General features: G+C 41.2%; 1 protein-coding gene across 3 annotated transcripts in view; it reads left to right on the top strand.

The window, feature by feature from the left end:
• The window catches only part of LOC121951252 (cadherin-18-like), a 120,347-nt gene that overhangs the window by 43,359 nt on the left and 62,171 nt on the right, over positions 1-14,817 (top strand). For all 3 annotated transcript variants that reach the window (XR_015778090.1, XR_015778089.1, XM_042497517.2), the window contains exons 3-4: positions 952-1,246; positions 5,594-5,713. Coding sequence is in view for 1 of the 3 variants with exons in the window: in XM_042497517.2 (XP_042353451.2) it covers positions 952-1,246; positions 5,594-5,713 (415 nt within the window). In the remaining 2 variants the exon portion in view is untranslated. The remainder of the gene's footprint in view (positions 1-951; positions 1,247-5,593; positions 5,714-14,817) is intronic.

The following is a 14,817-nucleotide window of genomic DNA, read 5'->3' as shown; positions in this document are numbered from 1 at the left end:
TAATTGTTGTTTTTGAGACAGACCAGTTTCTTATATCGTAGTCAGGGGGTGCAGCCTTGAGTACAAAATTAGATTATCAATCTAGCACATCTACAATTTTTAACACGAGATTAGGATGAATAAATTGTTAGGTTTGACTTAAAAAGTTGTAGCAAAATGCCCCAAATATTTAGCATTTAGCATTTATCATTTCTCACTGTAATGTGGTAACCTCTCAAGAGTTCACTGTGGCCAAGAGAAGAGTACTCTGTGCTCCGATTGGTCAGTGTCACAGGGTACATTGTGTCATTTGTCATACTCAGCAAAAGAAGGAAAACAATTCTTAAAGGTTCTCAAAACACTACGACCATTATTAAGCTGACATTGTGTAGTCATTCTTTGCTGTCAGAGATCACTTAAGATAAGTCTCAACAATTATGCTTTTAATCTGGTAGCAGGGCTAAACTGGGCCGAAAAGATCAGCCCTGGCACGTTGACCCAAACCGGCCCACCACAAGCAGTATTAAGCACATATTAAGCAGGGGGTCATGGTACAACCCGCCCCATATCATTATTGATTAACCGATAATGCAGTATTTACAGTTGTGAAAATCAGAACACTTCATTGCAATGAGCAATGTTATTTAACAACCCCCCAAGCCCTCCACCACCACCACCACCAGCAACACACACACACAAGCCTTTCTTTTTGACAGGCTGTTATGTTGTTACGGCTATCACACACTGAAGGTTTTGTCAAGCCTCACAGGCTTACCACTGCGCTGTTTCCCTCTCTTGAACAGGCGCTCAATCATTACAGTAAATTTTACTTCTCTTTCCCTGATTGCATAACTGTGCCTTTCATTGCTCCTCACTATGAACTGACCACTCATCCTGACACTTGGCCATTACTCTGTATCACACACTTTTCTGCTCCCTCCCTGACTCATTATCTCCTTCTTACATCTCCAGCTCCACTCCAACTCTGACAAGGGGGATGGCTCTGTGAGCTACATCCTGTCTGGTGAGGGGGCCGGGTCTATCTTCCTGATTGACGAAACAACGGGCGACATCCATGCAGCAAAGAGCCTGGACCGTGAGAGGAAGTCCCAGTATGTCTTACATGCAAAGGCCATCGACCAGCGGACTAACCGCTCCCTGGAGGCAGAGTCAGAGTTCATCATCAAGGTCCAGGATGTTAATGACAATCCTCCAACATTCCCTGATGGACCGTTTTCAGCAACTGTGTCGGAGATGTCTGATGTTGGTAAGCCAGGAGTCTTACACACCTTTACATGAAAACAGACACTGACGTAGACTGAACACACGGGTGTAACCAATAATATTTAAAATAACTCACATACAGGAATATTTCACCCAACAAATGACCATTTGTAGATTAATTCAATACCATTTGTTATGCTTTATAAACCCATGCCTTGGTTAATGAAGAATTAAAAAACAGAGAAAATTTTCTCGTTTATCTCATGGTTTAACAACAGCAATACTTAATCAAAACATCCCTTTACAAACTCTCACACAACTCATGCAGTTTAATTCAAGTCTCAGGTATCCAGTCTCATGGACAGTACTTCTTTTACAAACAGCCCTTTCTAACACAGATCTTAACCAAAAGTGAAACTTAACGTTGCTCTCTTCAGAGCCAGACTACATTAACCCCAGCTATTCTCATTCCCAACTCATAAAATAGGGCTGCTATGACAGTGCTTTTGGTGGAACATCTTGACACCAAAAGGCAGCTTTCGCATGCACACGAAATGCTGCTGGACGGCGTCAGGTGAGAACACAGCCAGACAGAACCGGTTACAGTGTTATTATATGCTGGCAGATGGCCAGATGGCACCTGATGCATTCGCCTGACATGTGGCAGGATGATGTCAGGTTGAAACATTGTAACAACATAATATAAGGAGCGCAAGGGTGCCTCTAAAATGGGTAGTAGTGGTAGATGGGTCCCACAAACCCTGGACTTTTATGTAGTAGTCCTGTGATTTTTTTCCTACATCTTAACATGTGCCTCCTTCATTCCTGTTTTTATTAAGATGTATTCCATACACTGGAGTGACCCCAATGGACAAAACACATAAAAGAGCAAAAGAAAAAAACAAAAAACATTAAGAGAAATATATGTGTTTTGTATTTGTAGCATCTCCAAATTACTCTAACTGTGTTGTCTTTTTGCTCTTGTCTGTGATTGTCCCGCAGGCACATCATACTGGTCTGTTGATTTATTTTTAGTTTTTTTTTTTTAAATTTAATTCTGATTTCCAGTGTTTCTCCTATTGTAGAGACTAGTCAACCTCCCTCCTGCTTATTCCCACCATCAATCAAGCAACAGGACTTTGTAAAATCAGACAGCTCACAGAGCACAAACACTAGCTGGACTCATTATACCGTCCATACTTCTTCCTTCTCAGTTGCTGTCTTTTTCTCTCTCTTGATCATGATATTCCTCTGACAGCCTGTCTTTCTTCTTCTCTCTGAGTCTCTTTGATCCCTCTCAATGGCTCTGTGTCTTTCTAGTTGCTCCTCATCCCTCCCACTCTGCTCTTCATCGCCTACACCTCCCATTTCTACCTATGTTCCAACTTCTCTGCTTTCTCAGTTAATTTTGACTGTGTTCATACATATAACATACATTTTGGCAAGATTGCTTTTTTTTATCTTGGAATTTCCAACTCAGCTCCTACAATAAGTCTAAAATACACTGTTGAAACTAAATTGTTACATTCATGCTGTTAAGTGCAAAATGCTCCATTGAAACCCATTCAAACTGGCATTTTTTACATTTGCATCATAACAAAAACCTGGAATTTTAAGGGGTTAAAATTCTGAAAGTTAATGGATAATTTATAATTATGATTTAGATGTTGGTTGAAAAAATATACTCAATAAAACTCATTTTTTCCGAGTGCAGAGCAGTATGAGTGGGAGTATTTGATACTGCACAAAAAATAATGTATAAAAAATCAATGTTGCCGCTAATTTCTGACACACTTCGGGCAGTGATAATCAAAGAAAAGTATTCTAACAATGTAGTATATTGAAAAAAAAAATTTTTTGTTGGGGTTTTTTCCATCTAAAAACAGTGGAATTATAACAAAAATGTGGCATTTAAAAGTTGAAGTTCTAAAGCGGCACACAGTGTAGTTCATACATGAGCTATGTTAATAGTCAGATTACTGCTGTAATACTGTTTATTAGACATTAGTAGCTATTAACAGTAGATACTTTACTGTGGGTATTTCAAATTATAACCTTATATCTTGTTATACCCAAAGGATTTGTGAATGTCATCATGAGATACTGCCTTATAGTTATCATATATGGTAACACCACTCAGGTTCACTCACTTTAAATGTCATATATTACATTTTTATATATGTATAACTATTAACTTAGTCGGTAAAATGACCATTTAAAACAATAAATTGCTACTCACATGTTCATGCATCATTAATAAAACCAAATGTCATGTAATAATGTAATACTGACTGTTTTTTGTTGTTTATCTGCATAAGAAATAGTTTTGTCAGTGTAACTTCCATTTTATGAATATTTTGTTGAATAACATTTTGAATACAAGACTTGTTACTATAACTTTTACTTTAGAAAAGGATCAATACAATAGATCCATAGCTGTCACACTGCTATTTAATGGACCTACCTCAGATATGTATTCATCACGTCAGTAAAACAAATACATACTAGAAAGAAAATACTGGAAAACAATATGCAATTGTGGCTAGGATAATGGGGTAGGTCCTAGAAGAAAAAATAAAAGTGAAGAATCCTCCTCACTGAAGACATACTAATGGTAGATACTTGACTAGACCGTATTGTATTACATTGACCTAGACCTTGCACAAAGGATGATGGTCCCTAAGCAATATCAGTTCACTGTCTATTAGTGCACAGTGTGAATGGTTACAGTATTAATACAGGTAGGAGTACCTTAGTGTTCTCCTATGATTGTGTTACACTGAAAACAAAAACACAAAGATGGAAAATGTTTGGTGATTTCAAATGAATATTTCTTAGTTATTGAGGGATTTTAACATTCTGGGAGCCTTTATTTAACATGAACTGAACATGTTTACTCTGCCTTTGCCATGAGAAAAAATACAGAGCAGGTCTGATGATGAATGAGCTGGATAATATCTTTGGCTTCTCCTGTCTGCAGCTACATGGGCAGGCTAATGGGCTGTGACTTCTTTCTATACTGTTAAAGAAACAGATTGTGGCTTGCTTTTCATTTCAGGTTTTAATCAGACACTAGTGCAAAAAAAAAACAAAAAACACACACACAAATATCTCTGGTTCACTGCTTCTCTCTACATGTCAGGTTGAAACGTTGAAACAACATAATATAAGGAATGCAAGGGCAATTCTAAAATGGGTAGAAGTGGTGGATGGGTTCATGTGGGAGTCCAGTGTTCGCTACCTGTCGGAATATGATGTCTTTTTCTACACCTTAACATGTGCTGCCTTCCCCTAATCCTCACCATCCATGCCAGCATGTGCTAAACTGTCAGTGTGAAAAAGCTCTGCTCTGCTCCATTTGCTTTACCACGAGATTATTCTCTGTGTTTAATTGTGTTTCTTGCAATAATGAGAAATTCACACCATGTGATCTTTTAAAACTATTAGATCCAAGATCAAGAAGTAATTTTCTCTGAGGGCTAGGCGATGATGAATGCAAATTTGAAGTTTGAGGTAGATTTTCTCTTTATCTTCCTCCGCTGCTCTCTTTGGGCCTCCATTGTTCATACACACACATGACACACACACATGATTTGACAGCAAGTGTTAATGACAATGACTGAGGCACAGTTTGTTCATTCGTTTGGAAATGGTTCGGTTTTGCAGCGTCAGATCTGGAACAAGACACAGTCCCCTGCAAAGTTTGTTTAAAGGTTGTTGCAACCAAAGGTAGCATCATATTTCAACATCTCAAACAGTGGCTTGCAGTGGGAGAAATGTGTCACACTCTGAGATGTACAAGGCTGCGTCAGCCCACAGACAGCTGGTAAAACGCAGTGGACATTAGTGAAATCATTTTCCCGATGTGTCCCGTATGACAGGAAAGCCACCCGCTGCAAAGCTGATACTGATGCATATCGCTTACCGGAGGTACAGCATCAGTGCAGCCACAGCACGAGCATGGTCAAAGGCAGGGTCAAAGCATCAGCACAGTTATTGCCATGATCCAGGCACAGCCAAGATTGCAGCCAAGATCCGGGAAAACTACGAAACAAGGGAGCACTAATGCTCCAGAGAGGCAACCGAGTTACCGTAATGCAGTAAAAAGACATTAGCGTTTGCAGATGGAGGGAGCAAGAGAAGGAAAAAGTAGCTCAGTGTATCATAGAAAGTCCCCCTGCATGTCCAGGCAACCTGAGCCAGCCCTAATTATAAGCTTTATCAAAGAGTAAAGTCTTAGGTCTACCCTAAAAAGTGGAGACGGTGTCTGCCTCCTATTTAGAGTTTGTCAGTATTCAGGAACACTTCCTGTCTTAAGTTCTTTGTGATGGCTGATGCTGTTTGCTAACACCCATCTGATCACTTGTTCTTTGTTCCATTTTCTGTGCAGGAACGTCAGTTTTGCAGGTGACAGCCTCAGATGCAGATGACCCCAGCTATGGGAACAGTGCCAAGATAGTTTACAGCATCCTGGAGGGACAGCCCTACTTCTCTGTTGACCCCAAGACAGGTACAAACTGTTGGGTTCACTTTAAAGATGCTTTCAGTGCTGCCCAGGGAGAGTTCAAGCACAGGAATTACCCACATAAGCAGTGCTGTAAAGCAGCTCATACTTTGATGTCCAAGTCCATTAAATTTTATGGAAACTGTAATAATGCCCCCTAGTGGAGAGTGTTTGATGATGCTGTGATGCGGTGAGGTCCTGTGAAGTGCTTTCAGCAGTAGATGCAGCTCTTTAAGGTGGTGGGTGTCAGGTGGGGGAGGCCCTTCAAACAACAGCCTCCACCTGCTTCGTTATTTTTAGTGGAAAAGCAGGTGCACTGAGGGTTGTTTACTTTGTAAAACTCAATAATTATCAGGAACCCCTGCTGATACTTATTAGTCATATATCATATATTTCACCAGGAGTCATATATTTCACCAGGAAAACATGTACTGTCTGTCGACACTTAATGAATGACAAAGTTTATGTTTTAAAACTAAAGTATTAGAATATGTGCAATTAATCACCACCACTGTTTTTTAATAAATTAAACTATTAATATCCACCAAGGAAACTGTGCTTTGGTTAAGATTAGACAAATCAAACCCTTTGGTAATGATAGCGAAAGTTTGTGGTCAGATGAAAATGCAAACTGCAATAAGGTTGTGATAGCATGGCTAAGATTTGTAAATGCATTTAAAATGGTTACAAAAGAACATATTCTCACTCCCAACTCATCAAACACTGACACTCTGACAGTCAATATGGCGCTCTGGTACCCCTCCAGGGTCAGTTTTGGACGCTTAACGACAGTGTGTCAATGTACGCTCACTACATACATTGTGGCTTTTCAAAATAAACTGCCACTTTCGTAGGAAACTAAACATTAACACTCACAAAATATATACACTCTCTTTTAAAAGCACATTTAAAGCTCCACCATCAGGTGAGGGAAAGTTTGGGATCCCGGCCCTCAACTGCATCAGCATGAGGTGAGAGAGAGACGTCATGCATCTCACAGCTCCACTGTCAGGTGACGGAAAGGCGGTGTGCCTCTAACAACTTTACACTTTATAGTTTGTAAAGTTAAAAAGCCTAATACAAAAATCTATGTCCAGTGTTCTAAATTAGTCTGTTACATTTCGCTTTGCATTTGAAATAGTGAGTGTCCTCACTATGATATATGTTAAAATTCTCCTGCTCTGTGCTGCAGCAGAGGGCTCTACTCAGGGTGAGCTGTGGGGGGGCTTACGTGTTTGTGTTCTGTTGCTGCCCACTGAAATGGCTGGACTCTGTCAGAAAACCCTGTAATGAGTGTTGGGTAACATTACCCTGCCAGTGTGTGTGTGACAGGCATTTTCTCTCATTGGTCTACTGCCATTAGCAGAGGTGGAAAGTGTTGTAGAATATTGCACTCAAGTGAAAGTACTGTTTCTTTGAAATAATGTATGATTTCTTTAGGGTCTATTACTATGCTCTTTGAGCAAACGTAACTGCCATAGAAATAGAATGATAGTAGAACATATAATATATATGTAAGCAGCAGTGTGTGCAGGGCAGGGATCAGTGTGTAAGAGGGTAAGAGGCCTTATTTAAATGGACCTCCTTGTTGTGAGAATGGGCTGCGATTTGTGTGTGGCTGATTAGAAATTATATTAACAATCACAGGGCTGTCATCTTGTTACAGCTTCCGTATTCTGCATGAACTAATGTGATGTTTCACGGATATATACCTTGTTTTCTTATGCAATATTTCTCCAATATCCTTCTGCTTTTCCCTCACCTTCCTTCCATTATTCTCTTTGCTCTCTCCTTTTCAGCAGAGGGTTGCTTCCCACCTGAAGTACTGTTTTTTTTTTTCTTTTTGTAATTTGGTCTCTTTGAAGAAGTAGTGAGTGGCGAAAAAAAGTATTTAGAAAAAGTCCAGAGCAAAGTCAGACACAGTTAATCATCTAGGTGGTTTACAGTGACTCCTACAGCAAGGTCATTTGCAAGGGCCAGATAACTTCCCTCAAATACTGGTAAATTTGTGAAGCACTGCCTTGCAATTTCTTGCTCCTAAAGTTCTAGAGTTCTAGAGTTCTTTGTGTCTAGCCTTGCAGAGGAGTACAAGTGCTCCAAAATAAGGTTGGAAATGACACTGGCGGAATTTCTTGACCCATATATAGCTCCAACAGCTGCTGGAAGGAAATCGACCCCATCTGCAGCTATGCAAAAGGCAAAGTTAATCCTTAAGGACTGGGACAACGTTTGACATGTGCAACAAGGAACAGGAGGTCATCGCCTTAGAGGAGAAAGGTATCTGCATATGACCTTAAAAATGCCATACTTACAGTGTAGTTTGTTGGTGGAGCATCATGGCATGGGGCTGATTCTCGTCTCATGGTACCAGTAGTGTCCACATGCAACGCACATGCGTGATGTCACTTGAGAACGAGGCCAGACGGAACCAGTCACATGTGCATCAGCGTCAGGTAATAAGGCTGCCAGTAAGCACGTATTTTAAGGAGCGTGTGTTTGCTTATAGGGCAGTAGGGTGTAGAGGTGGATGGTTTCCACAAACAGCTGACTTTACTGTATGAGTCTAGAGTTTGCTTCCTTGTGGATGTGTGTTCCTCTTTTCCTCACCATACCATGTGCTTCTTTTGCCTTAATCTGCCCATCTGTGACTCTTAATCCTAACCATCATGACTGTCTGCGCTGTTGTGTAAACATAAGGACCGTGCTGCTTCATCCCGCCATGCACACTTGTTGACATAACAGTAACGGCATCCTGGAGCGTGAACATCTGACACATTAGGATACCTAAAACTAATGTCACTGACGGAGCGGCTCCATGTGACGAGTTGGGATGAGAACATGTTGGCTCACTGCACGTTTAAAATAGTGGTATTTACAAAAGTAAAGTTTCTTTTACATCTGACCTTGCAACTGCATCTTCTGACCTGCTTCAGACCCATGCCCTGGACCTGCAGAGAGATACAGTCTGTGGCAGTAACAGCACAGAAACATGGAAGTTACACAGTTGATAAAATGCAATGCCAAAGAAAAGGGCCATTTAATGGCGAGGTAAACCTCTTAAAAAATCCTAAATGTAGTGCCCACTTTGACTGATTTTGTTTTTTAGGTGGGCCTCTTTTTAGGGCCTCTTATCAACCCCACTTTTCAGCTGTGATGCTGAGCCTCCCAAGCAAACCTCCTAACAGGCATTGCAACAACTGTCGTCTACTGAAGATAATACACTGACTATACATAAGTACCTCATATGACCTAAATTCAACAATCCTTAACTGTCCCTTTAATCAAAGGTACAAAGTACCAACATATGGCCACATTTTAAGTTTTAAATGTTAAAAACTCAGTTGTGAAACAAAAAAACATGATCCAATATACTCAGAACATTTGACCCTGGCTGCTCTTAGAGTCATCTAGAGCTTCCTGCACCATTTATTGTCTGTGGAGCAGCTCCTCACTTTGTGCTTGATGACACCACAAAATGGAGGCTTTGCACTCTAGTTTTTGGGAGAGTGTTGTTCATGTTAACTAATATTTTTGGACTGTCTCAGACTGTAGGGATATGTGTATGCAGCAAAATGTGTATGCAGTTGTTATTGATTACAAATGGCTTTACATAAACTAAATACTATACATTAGGGAACGATCGTTGACTCAGTCATAATACTAATTATTTAAAACTTAATCATGTATCTTTAGTAAACTAAAGAACCAATAGACTTAGAATTAAGACTGCAAGAGAATACTTCACAATTTCACAAAGATGTCTTCGCTTTGTCTTGTCATTCATAGAAGTGTCACAGTTAAGGAGGCTGTTAGCCTGCATTAAATTGCCTTATCTGTAGGCTTTCACTTTTACATACATGTATATTTGGCTGTTGAAAAATGTACTTTGGCCACCAAATGTAGGGACCTGATGACATGTGAGGCTAGTGCTTAAAAACATTATTGTCTATCTCTGAATATAGTTATTCATCTGTTTTGCCCATGATAGCTTTAAAATCAAACATAGGATGCTCAGCTGCTCTTCATGTTGGTCAGTATGATAAGCATGACAGTCCCCCCTGTATTCTAAACACACAGAGAGAAATGGGAAATGGATTTAAGGATTTGGCCACACACTCAGCAGCCAGTGTGCGTCAGTGACAGGCTTCTGAATGCTAAAGGCTTGTTTAACATGCTGTGGAGCATCTCGGCCAACTGACAGATGAACTTAGTGGTGCAGGCAGGTGGGAGCCCAACACAACATTTTTGCTGGAATTTACATGACATCAGCTGGAGAGGAGGGGGAGCCGATGGGGAGATGGAAAAAAGAAAAGAAAGGAAGAAGTGTTGTAACGAAAGAAAATAAGGGCAGGAAACTGTGATGGAAGAAGAGTTGTAGAATAAACAGGATGAGACACAAAAAGATGAGGAGTAAAAAGGGTTTTTTTCATTGTATTGAATAGGCACAATTAATTTCACCATTATGTACTAAAACTGTTTAAAGTATTTCAAAGACTTTCATCTGATTTAAAGCTTGTTTAATTTTTTCGTTTTTTCATTCATCCACACTGCACCACTTCAGCCAGCGCACCACTAGAGAAATTATCTCCCGAGGGATTTTGAGTCATGACATGTCATTATTCAGTATATTATAGAAAGGGTGCTGGTAATTGGCACATTTGGGTGATGCTGCAGTGTATGTTAGCATGTTTTCATTTTTATACCTACTACATGTTCAGTCTATCCTGTTCCAGCCCGTTCTCATTCTGAACTCATCAAACACCACTGATTTGACAGTGCCTTTGGCGTAAGATCGCGATGCAAAAAGCCACCTTTCGCATCCAAGTGAAATGCCTCTTGATAGCATCGGGCTGGACACAACCAGTCGCAGTGTTGTTTTACGCCATCAGATGGCTGAAGAGCACCTGCTACAATCTGTATGAAACTAGGCAGGAGTGCATCACACAGACACCCTGCCAGTATGGTGTAATAAAAGGAATGCATATAGGGCGGGTTTCAGGGGTGGTGAATAGGTTGAACAAACCGTGGACTTTCATGCGAGATTAGGACTACCAACACACTTTCATCCCAACTCGTCACAAGTTGCTGTTTTGTCATTTGACCTCCATATCTTCATATTGTTTTAGGTATCCGTCTGCCTCTGATTATCATGTTCCAGGATGCTGTTTACGTGATGTAAATAAATGCACATGGTGGGATGACACTGCAAGTGATTATGTTTAGGTAACAACCACACATGGCAACCAATGTTGGAAAGGTATGGATGATTTGGGTTACTGGAAGGAGGCACATGGTTAGATTTAGATCAAAAAATACACATTCAGACGGGACGCGAACACCAGACTCTTGCATGAAAGTCCGCTGTTTGTTTGACCCTTTTATCACCCCTCCCATGGCCCTCTCATGCTCCTCATGTAACATTGTTACTGGCAGGTTTTCTGCCTGATGCTGTCCTGCCCTGTTTCAAGCCATGTGACAGGTCCAGTCCGGTAAGTCATGTCACCCATGTGTTTATCGTGGACACAGCAGGTGCCATTTCGCTATCCGCCAGCGTATAATAACACCGCGACTGGTTGTGTCTGGCCATGTTCTCAGATGACATTGTCCAGTGGCGTTTTACACACACAAAAGGTGCCTTTTGGCATTGCAAGTTTGGAATGAAAATGGCCTGGCAGAGCTTCGTTATATATACCAGTGCCAGATCATTCAGAGCCTTGTGATTAAAAGCGTTTAAAAATGGATTTTAAAAGAGACTGTAAGCCAATGCATTTAAGCCAAAATTTGTGTCATGTAAGGATCAATTTTGAACAATTTGGAGCCATTCTGTGGCTCAATCATTTAGGCAGGTGAACAAGATGAGCATGTATTATTTTTTCTATGTGATTTTGTAGATATTTTTTCAGGTGGCAAAAACAAGACTGGGCTACTTTTTTTTACATGTTGCTCCAAGCTCAAGATACAACCCATAAATACATCCAGTATTCTGTAACTGATGTTAGGAGTGAGTGAGTGGGCCTGAGAGTGGCTGAATTTGTTTTGAGATTTTTTTATTCGGCCAATCATCAGAACCTCTTTCTTGTCAGAGTGAAATTTTAAGAAGTTTTGGGACATCCAACTTTTTATGTTGTGCAGGTAATCATGAAGAAAAACTAATTTACTGGCATCAGAGTGTTTAAATGACAGATACAGCTGTTTATCGTCCCCATAGCTAAGGAGAGAGATGTAGTGAGTATGTATTATGTATGTATTATTCCGTTGGTTATGTATGAGGAGAACTAGTCCAGAACAGCTGCAGTGATTTCTTGCAATATATTGGTAATGAAAAGTTGTTATCATTTCATATTCCAGCTTCAAAAACATGTTACTGATATCATCCCATTTGAATTTTTAACTTACCTTTTATACATTTTAGGAAATTGTAGTTTTTGCATTTCTACCACAAGTTTCCATAGGTGGGTCAAAAATGACCCACATTCATTCCCTATGGAATTTCATGGGAACCTTTGATTCTTATTAACTGTGTCAGGAATATATATTTTGTGTCCCAATTCAGGGTCGGCATCCTTCAGAGGCTGCATTTGACGGCCGATTACGTCACAGCGCTGCGCGAAGGCTGTCTCATTTCGTTTTTTCGTCACAATTCGAAGGATCCTTCTTACACAGCCCACAAATGCAGCCTTCTTTTCCCTCTTTTTGGAGGACACATCCCTACTATCCTACGCAGCCTTCCATTTCCCAAGATTCCTTGCGCGCCCGCGATCTTCAAAAATAATTGTCATAATGGTGGCACAGAGCAGAGATCAGAGCGTTTATTTAACTTAATGTGGGTTTTTACTCATTTGAAAATGAGTGCCCCTCCCTGAGCTATCACCTTATCGTGGTGGAGGGGTTTGCGTGTCCCAGTGATCCTAGGAGCTCAGTTGTCAGGGGCTCAACGGACCCCTTTTGATGAAAAAGAAGAATGGTTCAGAGTTTCCCTCGCCTGGACGCGGGTCACCGGAGCCAGGCCTGGGGTGGGGCTCGATGGTGAGCGCCTGGTGGCTGGGCCTTCACCCATGGGGCCCAGCCGGGCACAGCCCGAAGAGGCGATATGGGACCTCCTTCCCATGGGCCCACCATCCGTAGGACGGGCCAAAGGGGTCGGGTGCCCTATGAGTTGGGCGGCATCCGAAGTCAGGGACCTTGGCAGTCCAATCCTCGGCTGCAGAAGCTAGCTCTTGGGACATGGAATGTCATCTCTCTGGTTGGGAAGGAGCCTGAGCGGGAGCCTGAGCAGTTTACCGCGGTGAATGAGAGGGTAGCCTCCCTCCGCCTTCGGGTGGGGGGGCGGATCCTGACTGTTGTTTGTGCCTAAGGTCCAAATAGCAGTTCAGAGTATCCACCATTTTTGGAGTCCTTAGAGGGGGTGCTGGAGAGTGCTCCTTCTGGGGACTCCCTCATTCTGCTTGGGGACTTCCACGCTCATGTTGGCAACAACAGTGAGACCTGGAGGGACATGACTGGGAGGAATGGCCCCCCTGATCTGAACCTGAGTGGTGTTTTGTTATTGGACTTTTGTGCCAGCCACAGATTGTCCATAACAAACACCAAGTTCAACGATAAGGGTGTCCATATGCGCACTTGGCATCAGGACACCCTAGGCCGCAGTTCGATGATCGACTTTGTAGTCGTATTGTCGGACTTGCAGCCACATGTCTTGGACACTCGGGTGAAGAGAGGGGCAGAGCTGTCAACCGATCACCACCTGGTGGTGAGTTGGCTCCGATGGTGGGGGAGGACGCCGATTAGACATGGCAGACCCAAACGCATTGTGAGGGTCTACTGGGAATGTCTGGCAGAGTCTCCCATCAGAAGGAGCTTCAAAGGGAGCTTCGACCATGTCCCGGAGGAGGCAGAGGACATTGAGTCCGAGTGGGTCAAATACTTTTACCAAATACAGGATGGGATAAGATTATTAAAAACATCACTTGCTTTATCGGTTAATCATATGTCAGTGTTGTGTTTACAGCGTATTGTGTGGCCGTCAAGTAGTCAAAATAACTTCAGTAATAATATTGAGTTCATTACGCAACTCTGTACCATTACTAAAAAGGAAGTCAAATTAATCACAAACACTTAGACAATGAGACAATGTTGGAAACAAACCTCATCAAAGGTTAGTCAAAGTTATCTGGAAGACATATTGAAAGCAAAGAGTAAAATTACACCAGACTCTGCTCTGTTGCACCCACTGTACTCACTGTAGTTGTGTCAACCATTTAAAAGATTATTACAGATTTCCAACATAACCACCACAACAAATGGAAATGCAGTTACACTTGGCGCTGGTTAGTCCAGTCGTAAGATGCTCCCTGGATTAGACAAGCAGCATGCTTACCCAAAATGGGAGCCAAAAAGCCAAAATGCCAAACTTAGAATAATGCCCATGCTAACCATCAGCCAGACTATGGAAAATTTTGGTGTAGCAGTAAGCCTGCTGCAGGCCTCAAACATTATTTTTATAATTAAAATAATAGATTAATAAGGACGTAAGCACACATGCTGTATAAGGCCATCGTACAGTTATGTGAAATATCTAAGTCTAGTAGAAAGACTGCTACAGACCTCAGAAATAGTTATCTTAAGAATGAGATATAAGCATGCGCGCGAGAACATGTTTTTGCTGAGGGGTGCTTCAAGGTATAAGGGTGTGCATGTCTGTATATGTGCATGTGCTTACACACCTTCAGTCAGTTACAGTGGCAACTTCAGAGAATGCCATAACAAAATTGAATCCTTTATCTCCTTTAATAATTGAAATGCCATTTACATTGCAAGACCTAAAACTCACTTTAACTTTATACGCGTCAATCAAATTAAATCAACATTCAGACAACATGTCAATCAAATGAAATCATCATACTGTTGTTTATCTGCAAAAGCGTACTGTGCATCGTGCAAAAACAAAACAAACAAAAAACACAAGCTCAGTTCAGACAGTTTCGCAAACACTAAACAATTCAGCGAAAGTCTCACATACAACTCATAACGTAAAACGCATGTTTTGTTCAAAGCTCTTGTCGTTTTTTTTACAAACTAAAGTAAAAATAGACACCTGTCAGTTACACCAA

The sequence above is a fragment of the Plectropomus leopardus genome, chromosome 12, assembly GCF_026936395.1.
Source record: "Plectropomus leopardus strain MGB_pleo_1.0 chromosome 12, ASM2693639v1, whole genome shotgun sequence".
Lineage (NCBI taxonomy): Eukaryota > Metazoa > Chordata > Actinopteri > Perciformes > Serranidae > Plectropomus > Plectropomus leopardus.
The sequence above is the reverse complement of the archived record's forward strand: the minus strand, read 5'-3'. Positions and strand labels throughout refer to the sequence as shown.